The sequence below is a fragment of the Sus scrofa genome, chromosome 13, assembly GCF_054392235.1.
Source record: "Sus scrofa isolate SSC_HxYL_T2T_F1_AM1 chromosome 13, Sscrofa_HxYL_maternal_Yorkshire_Landrace_v2.0, whole genome shotgun sequence".
NCBI lineage: Eukaryota > Metazoa > Chordata > Mammalia > Artiodactyla > Suidae > Sus > Sus scrofa.
In genome coordinates, this window is record NC_139395.1 from 222,268,169 (window position 1) to 222,276,865 (window position 8,697).

Genomic DNA, 8,697 nt, shown 5'->3' on the forward strand with positions numbered 1-8,697 from the left:
GGTTAAGGATCCGGCGTTGCCGTGAGCTGTGGTGTAGGTGGCTGACGTGGCTCGGATGCCGCGTTGCTGTGGCTGCGGCATGGGCTGGCAGCAATGAACTTGGTATGAGTCTGGAAGCACAGCAGCCTCTCCTGGGGGGCGAGGCCCTGCCTTGTTGGCGGGTGTCCTCCCAGGCCCCAGTTCACCCCGACAGCTGTTGACTGGGGGCTGCCTGGGAGCCCCCGACAGGGCCCCGTCTTTCCAGGGCAGGTGTCAGGGTGGAGACAGCCCCGGGGAAGGCGTGCTAGAGCCGCGTGGGGCAGGACTGTCCAGGCGGGCTGGGGGCACGTGGTGGCCCCTAGGTGGATGCAGGACATGAGGTGCTCAGCTGCTCCTGGGCCCCTCGGTCGGCAGGGGCAGCAGGTGCCTGTTCACAGTCTGGAAGCGTGTGCAAGGCTGGGTCAATGCCAAGCCCCCCGCCCTGTTTTTATAGAATACAAAACAGTCACAGACAACGAAATGCAGAAAATAGAGCAGAAAACAGTGAACCCGGGCGAGACGTGACTCCCCGGGTATCAGGGTCACAAGGCCGGGCCTCTTCCCAGACTGGGTCCTGCACAGTCGTGCACGTTTTTGTGCAAGTAAAGATGAGGTGGCGCTTAACTTCCTTCGGAGAACCTGGCAGAGCCAGAGCGCGTCTCCCTGTTAACACGCCTCCTCGAGCCGCGGCTGCCGGGCGTCTGCAACGTGGCAGTTCCCCAGCCCCGCACTCGAGGCAGGAGCGGCTCGGGAGCTTTCCTCGGGGGGCAGAGCCGGCGGGCGGTGATGCGGGCCGTGGCCCCCGGCGCTGGGAGGGAGCAGGAACCCGCCCTGTCCGCTGCCGTGCGCGGGCGCCAGCTGGGTATCCTCCCAGGAAACGCGCCGGGTCGAAGGGTTCGCGATGTTTCTGGCCTTTGGCACCAGCCTCCCGGTTCTCCCGAGAGGAGGGCCTCGGGTCCTCCTCCCCCCACGGCCCCCGTGCTCTGCCCGCTCTGGTCAGAGGGTGCGTGGCTTTTCCCCGTCGGGCTGTAAGAGCAGCACATGAAGAAGCCCCGTTTCCGCTTGACTCTTCCAGGATGCGCTGCAGGAGATGTATCACCAGAAGGGCGTGTTTCCAGGGCAGCAGTTCAAGCCCGCCCGACGGCCGTGGACGCTCCTCAACTTCCTCGCCTGGGCCACCGTGCTCCTGTCTCCTCTCTTCAGTTTTGCCTTGGGCGTCTTTGCCAGCGGCTCCCCGCTCCTGATCCTGACGTTCCTGGGGTTTGTGGGGGCAGGTAGGACCGGGAACGCTGGCCTGGGGCCTGAGGTTGGGGGTCTCCCCTGCGCCGGCGGCAGCACCCAGGCCCAGAGCCGACCGCGGTCACCCTGGCGGCCAGGATTTAACCTGAGCCCACCGGCCTCCAAGAGCAGCTCTGGCCACTAAGCTGCGGGGCACTGGAGGCCCCAGCCACATGCCAGGGTCCTCTCCCCAGAAAGCTGGCCGGCCATTTGCCCACCTGGCATCCTGTGCTGAAGCCGCACCACAGCTGAGAACTGTGTCGGGACCTGGGCAGTTGGGGGCGTAGACTGGCGTGCTGGCCTGAGGTCCCGGGGCCCTTTCACGGCCCCACAGTCTTCGGTGCAGTGCTGGGCACCTCCGTCCACTCTGAGCAGAGCCCGTCGCTGCCCCAGGACCAGGGAGGAAGGGGGAGGGGGGGTGGGCCGGCCAGCCGCCCCCAGGGAAGTCGGGGGCCAAAGGCTGGGTCCCCCAAGGACTGCTCCAGCTTGGTGGCAGTGTGGTCTGTCTAACCTCGCCTTTTCCTGTTTTAAAGCTTCCTTTGGAGTCCGGCGACTAATAGGAGTGACTGAGATAGAAAAAGGCTCCAGCTATGGAAACCAGGAATTTAAGAAAAAGGAGTAATTAATGGCTGTGACTGAACACACGTAACCTGACGATGGCATCCCGTTAACTCAATTAAAAGCAGAACAACACACACAGAGCGGGGGAAAAAGACACTTAGAAACTATTTTTCATATTAACTGGTGACTAATATTGACAATAAAACTTGAGCCAAGAGTAAAGCAGTCGGAAGGCCTGCAGATGGAGACGCCAGCCTCGCCCCTGCGCCGGCCGGGCGGGCGGGCCGGGCCCCGGGGCGGGTGCTCCCCGGACGGACACCCTCAGCTCCTGGGGCCCTGCTGCCAGGCGCCTCTGGACGCTTCTCTTCTTAACACGTAGGCCCCGCCCTGGTTTTTCTCAGTTGTCTTGGGAGCTCCCCGTCTCGCCCCATCTGCCTGCAGCCCCCCAAACTCTTCGCCGCTCTTCCCCAGCCCCTGGGCACGTGCCTCGGGCCCCAGGCCCCCAGAGCAGCTGTCCTGCTTGGCTGGCACCTTCGCTTCCAGGCGGGCAGGGCCCTGGGGAAGTTCTCCGGCAACAAGCACACTGAGCGGCTGGCGGCCCCACTCGCCCGCCCGCTCCTAGTTTCCAGAGCCTCTTCCTACCTGAGCCTGCGGAGACCCCTCAACCCCCTCCCTGGCCTCCGCCCCCTCACTCCCTGCGGGAGGCTGTCACACCCCAGTCACCCTCCCCAGCAGGCCAGAGCCGGAGCGGGAGCCTCGGCCACAGCCCACAGGACCACTGGGTGCTTTGGAAAAGCAATGTCACCGTCACCTCGTCTTCTAAAGGTGGCTGGAGACGGGTAGCACAGAGCTCTCTGCTTTGAGAGGTTCTGTTTTCACGGTGGATCTGTCGATGGCGCTCGCCTTCCTGGTGGAAACCAGAGGTGCTGTGCCCGCCCCGCCTCCGCCCCCTCCCTTCTGAGCCGGTGCACGTGTCCCTGGGGGGGTGCCGGTGGCCTCTGTCAGCGCCTCCCGGCTGCAGGGTGGCCCCAGGCTCCCGTGGCCTGTGCTCAGCTCACGTCCACACAGCAAGCATCCCGCTGACTGGGGCTGACTGGCAGAGAGGGGCACTCCCGGGGCTCCGGCTCCCGCTCCGCCGCCCTTTCCTCTGTAACCCGCGGCACTGGACTTTCTTCTTAAACTTTCAACTTGCTTTTGTAAAGTCACACTCCCCGAATCTTTTTTAGCCAGGGAAGGAAACGAGCGGGCGTTATTCTCTCTGATGCACTGTAAGCAGCGTTCAGCACAGGGGCGGGTCGAATCTTCTAGGGGGCGAAATGGAAGGAAGAGGCATGACGACCGCCCGGGACCCAGTCATGCCCCGGCCCTCAGGACGCGTTCTGGGGAGACCTGTGGAATCAGCACGTGCCCTTTATACCGACGACACTACTGAATTCTCTGCGGGCGACCTTGGTGAAGGGACCCAGGTCACAGGGAAGCGAGCCACAGTCCTGTGCTTGCTCACGAGTGTGGTAAATGCACGCCACTCCTGTGAGGTCCACGGTTAAAACAGCTTTGAGGATTTTCCTCGAGGCGGGCTTCCCTCCACCTCAAAGCATGTCCCCAACCCCCCTGCCGTGGGCAGCAGAGCCCAGGCCGGAAGGCGGCGCCTCGGCTACCTGAGGTCTTATGTTCCTTCACCCAACACGCTGCTCATCCGTCTCTCCGTGTTTATGTCACTTGCTAATTCACTAACCCCGAAAAAGCTTAAAGGAAAAAGTCGAAGGGTCCTAAATACTGTGAAGCTACGTTACCTGGAAAATGCAAATTTAGATCTTTTACTATTTAATTAATAGTTCTTGCTTCCCAGCTAAGTTCCCTCCCCTCGAAATGAATACCCAATGTATACATTCTATGTTGGGGCGATGAGCTGGGAAGATGCCTAGGTGAGCGATTGAGCCCGGGGGTAGGTTTTAAATCTCAGCGACTTCCTCCTGATTTAACACAGATTAGCTTGTGCATCTGAATACCAAGCCCTTTGAGAGCAATAAAAGTTACACCATGAATGTTTGGGGGCTTTTTTTTTGGTTTTTTTTTTTGAGGGGTGGATTTTGCTTTTCATCCACTTCAGAAAGAGAGGGGGAGGGGAGCTCCTTGCAGTTTTTAAATCAATAAATCCCGGAACAGTGCTTATTTCTCTTCCACGACCCCGTTACTGCCGCTGTTGTCACCCCAAATTCAGGCTGAGTGTGGGGGCGGTGGTGCCGGCCATGGCTGGGGAGAGCGTGCTCTGGATTCAAGTCCACGCTAGGTCCTGGGTCCAACAAGGGCAAGGAGTCTGGGTGTTGGCTGAGCTTCTCTGCAGGGGGCGGGGCCTGCTGACCTCGCGGCCAGGGGCGGGGCCTGCTGACCTCAGCAGGAAGGTGTAGCCTCCAGAGCCAGCCTCCCTCCCGCTGGAGAGACATGAAGGGCAGCCCCAGGCCTTGGGCCCCTCCCGCGAGTGCCTGTGCCGAGGGAGGCTGAGTTCTGGGCCCAGGGCCCGCTGGCCACGTGTTTCTCAGCTCAGGTGCCAGGGCTCACATGCTTTGTCGCTTTCCGCAGGTATCCTGGAGGGCCTGGCGAGTAGTTTGGGTTGGGAGCCCTCCGCCTGTGTCCAGCAGTCCCCTCTGGGGCGCTCCTGGGGTGTCTAAGGTGCCTGTGGCATTTCATGGTGCCCTTGTGGCAGCCACCAGCACCTGGGAAGCTTCTGTCCCCTCTCCCCTGCCCCTGCCGTGGGTCTTTCTGACGCGTGGTGAGCAGGGCCCAGCTCCACTCTGTGCAGGTGAGCAGACACGGGGGCAGGCTTACCTGGTCGCTTTTAACCCCAGAAGAAGTGCCGCAGGTCACCGGGCGCGTGGTGACAGTGTGCAGGGAACAGGGCCTTGTCTGCGCCCGCAGCCCCGTCCTTGAGAGGCACAGTCAGGTGGGAAGATGGCTCTGAAGGTACAAACGGCTCAATGAGAGCAGGGGTCAGTGGCGTGGGCCGCTGTCGCGGAGGGCCGGGCGGTGGGGTCCCCGGCCGGTCTGGCAGCCCCACCGTGTTTGCCCGTCGCCCGTGCGCACCTGGTCGAGCTCGTCCCCGCGCTGACACTGGCGTGGTAGCGCGCGTGCGCGGAGGTCGTCTGGAAGAAAAGCGTGTGTGTCGTCCCCAGGCTGTCCCCGCCCCGCGGCCTCACTTGTGCCCGAACTGGGGTGAGGAGTTAGTGACTCTCTGCATGCTGCGTGTCCCTGCCCAGGACACCTATGGGACATGCCAAGTAGAATCTTTCAGCCCAAAGGACTTCTGGCTGAATTGTTCAACCCCGGGTGTGAACTCGTGCTGCAAATCTCTCGCCAGCATCTGCATGCAGCCCTGGCATGCGACACAGCGGTCAGTGGTGCCCTTTTGGCTTCTAAGCCTCCGCAGGGCAACCGGGCTGAGGGTTAAGACAGTGTGCCCTCTGTGCCCACCTGCCGCCCCTCTAGAGGCCGCAGCGCTCCCCCCCCCCACACCCCGGGTGCCTGCCCCTCACTCTCGTGGGTTAGCGTCCAAGGCAAAGCGCCTGGGCCTGGCCGGTGGAGCTGGCCACGCCACCGACACGGCCCCGAATGCGAGTGGTGCGTCAGGGTGCCTGTGGACTTTCTCGCGGGTTCCACATCCTTGTAGGTCGGGGCCAGGACGCAAAAGCACGGGGCCACTCGGGGGCCAGGAGACGTCCCACTGGGTCCCGCCTGACTGAGGGGCGGCGCCGGTGAACCAAGTTTACCGCGCGCGTTGGCTGTGAGCCAACTCAGGGGAAGTGGTTGGCAGTCCCCACAACCCTGGGGACACAACTGGACAAGAGCACTTTAGAGAACCCAGCGAATCACAGAGCAGTGGTCCCTGGTCAGCCGGGCAGTGGCCACCTACTCCTTTCAAAAACAATCGAATCGCTTTAAAATTTCAAGCTGTGCAATGACGCGGTTCACTTGGAGTTTTCTTTTCCCGTCAACGCCTGCGTTTCTTACCTTTTCGCTGCAAGAGGATCTGGACAGAAGTCCGACTGTGAATGAGAAGCTGAAACGCCCTCAGTCCTATTGAACTGGAGTTACTCGATGCCGCGAAGCAATGCACTCGATCGGCTGTCTGAGGCTGTACGTTCTGACAATCAAATGTCACCTGCCTAAACGCCAGGAGCTTCCGCCGGCTTCTCAATCCTCGCGATGGCCAGCAAGCTCGGTTAACCGCGCGCGGACGTATCTCTTTGGGAAGCACACAAACCACGCACCCCGTGTGCAGTGCGGCTGTCGCGGTTCGCTTTCTATTCTTGATCCTCTGCCTCCTACCTGCCCGTTGGCCGGCTTCGAGGGTGATGAGTCGTCTACAGGGTGCAAATGTGTATTATACGGATGCTTCCTTTTGTACACTTCATTTTTACAATTTTGCTACAGCTTTGTGTCGTCAAGGAGAGCGCTATTTTTGGTCGTAGGAGCTGGTGGGGGGGCGGGGAGAGCGCATGTAGGCTCTCAAAGCCTGAGTCCCGGAAAACCCGCCGCGTTTGCCCAGCGCCGCGAAGGTCCCTTTGTACCCGGCGTGCTCGAACGGCCCCAGCAGCAGCAGCATCTTCTCCATAAAATGCTTATTGCAGTTGCCGCCGTGAGAGAGAGGGGTAAACGGTCCACGCTGTCAGAGAAAGCGGCCACCAGCCGCCTCCTGTCGCCTGGCTTCTGGTCGCAGAGGGTTTTCCCCGGGGGAGGAAGGACTTCCAGGCACTTCCTGGCGGGAGGGGCCGGGTCGGAGCCGCCCAGACTTTCTCGGCGGCTGACCTGCTGATTCCCAGGCTGCTCTGGTCCCGTAAGTTGCTTTCGGAAGGGAAATTGAGAAGGAGAGCCACCGTGGGGCAAAGGCGAGGGACAGAGTCGGCCGGAGCCCGGAGCATACGCTCGGGGCCCTGTGCCTCAAAACGGGTCTTCAAAGCCATCACGGACAAAAGCTGTTCCAATGCAGGCATGTATATATCAAAAACTATTTTTTTGTAAAAATGAATTCATTCTGTGCAGAAAAACCCAGGAACCCTGTTTCTTCTTTATAAGGAAAAGAACTCTTGTGAGAACCAAGAGCTAACTCCAGGGTCTGATGTGTCGGTCTTGTGAAAATAAACTGAGCTAAATGAACCGTGGTGTCCCTTTGCTCTGGGGGAGGCCCCTGAGGATGTGCTTTTCTGCTCGGGGCCAGCGTGGGGCCAGCCGTGCCGCGGGGATGGCCCGTGCCACTCAGCCCAGGCCTCCTTAGCTTTAAGCGTGTGTCCTGATTTCAGCGCATGCCCCTGGGGCCACACTCATGCACACACGCGTGTCCTGGCACACGCTCACACAGGAACAGCCCCGCTGGGAAGTGGGACAGAACCACAGCCTGCACTTGGGGCTTCTCCTGGAGGGAGCCCACGAGCCCAGCAGGGTTGGGCGGCCGGCTCAGCGGTGGCTTTGCCTCCAAAGGCTAGAAACTCCGTGGAGGGAGCTGGTGGTCCTGTGACAGCTCGGAGGAGGGGCCATGTCGCTTGCTCTGGGCTCCAGCTCCACCAGCTAGTGGGGACATTACATTATGCCAAGGGGCGTGTTTTGTGGAAAGGGACGGAGTAAACCCACGAGTGGGTGATGGAGGGGTGGCGGTGGCATCGAGAGTCCTGCCCGTGGTCGAAAGGGCCCCAGCCGCCTAAGATCACACCTTGGAGTCCCGGGAGGCCCTCACACCGCCTCCGGAAGTGTGTGTCTTACAGAGCAGGGCAGGTGGGCCTGTGGCCAGAGGTGACAGCTCCGTCCAGGAGAAGCAGGACCAGTGCTGTCCCAGCCCCCATGCCCTTCTGCACGCAGAGCTGGGGCTGCATGGGAGCCTCTGAACCAGGGGCCGTGTGCAGGGGCTGGGGGCGTCCGTGGAGACAGACAAACCCTAAATGGCCCTCAACAGGAACTGGGGGGTGGGGGGGCGGCGCCTCTCACCAGGCGCGTCCAGCCTGTTTGCGAAACCGCTGCTAGTTCTCAGGCCCTTCCAGGGGTGCGTGGGGGTGAGTATTGTCCTGCCGTTGGTCTCCTGTCACGGGGGCAGGAGGCCAGAGCTAGGCCAGGGCTCAGAGACTTCGAAGGACTGCGGGTGCTGTGCATTCCGGGAGCCGTGGGGTGCGTGCCGTCTGGGAAGGCGAGTTCTCAGTCTCTGCTCAGGACCAAGAAGCCTCTGGAACATGGCTCCCCACAGACAACTTTAAAACGTTCTTACTTACTGGTCAGAACCCACTGATGTCTCTGATTAAGTGGCCAGTCCCTCCTGCCCAGGACTTTGTAAGAAACCTGACCCCTGGGCCACCCAAGGCGGTGGAGGTACCCACCACCCTGCAGAAGGTGGGCAGGTGACCGCGCCTCCCCCAGAGAGCCTGCCATCCAGACGCGGTGTGGGATGTGCTCCTGGCGTCAGGCCTGCTGTGATGTAGCGGCCGCCTCTCTGGATCCACCCCTTTCCTGCTGCTTCCAACCAGAAAGTAGGGGTGGGGGGCCAGCAGCACCCCCTCTGCCGGCGAAAGTCCAGTGCCCTTGGAGATGGGGCGAGGGCCCCAGTGAGGTGCGGGGCTTGGGGAGTGTGTCCCTCCCGCGCCCCCCGGGGGGGTCACACGGGCTCGGAGTTGGGGGAGGGGCCCGTCCCTGGGCCTCGGGAGGACGTGGAACAGAAGCGCCTCCTGGGTGCCCCGGCCAGTTTCTGCGGGACAGCCCCGCACATCTCCCATGGCCTTGGTCCCTGATGGCGCTAAATGGGGACAGCGGCAGGGGGACTCTGAGGAGCGCTGCCTCCTGCAGACTCGGATTCCTGGACACGCT

The 8,697-nt window shown here is 61.6% G+C and overlaps 1 protein-coding gene across 6 annotated transcripts in view; it reads left to right on the forward strand.

The window, feature by feature from the left end:
* Positions 1 to 7,008, forward strand: part of AGPAT3 (1-acylglycerol-3-phosphate O-acyltransferase 3) — a 106,348-nt gene extending 99,340 nt beyond the window's left edge. For 5 of the 6 annotated variants that reach the window (XM_021068324.2, XM_021068326.2, XM_021068328.2 and 2 more), the window contains 2 exons: positions 1,094 to 1,292; positions 1,830 to 7,008. In XM_021068324.2, coding sequence (XP_020923983.1) covers positions 1,094 to 1,292; positions 1,830 to 1,918 — 288 coding nt within the window. In that variant the 3' untranslated portion in view covers positions 1,919 to 7,008. The remainder of the gene's footprint in view (positions 1 to 1,093; positions 1,293 to 1,829) is intronic. The other variant, NM_001143700.1, reaches the window with a different exon arrangement.
* Positions 7,009 to 8,697: the final 1,689 nt, after the last annotated feature.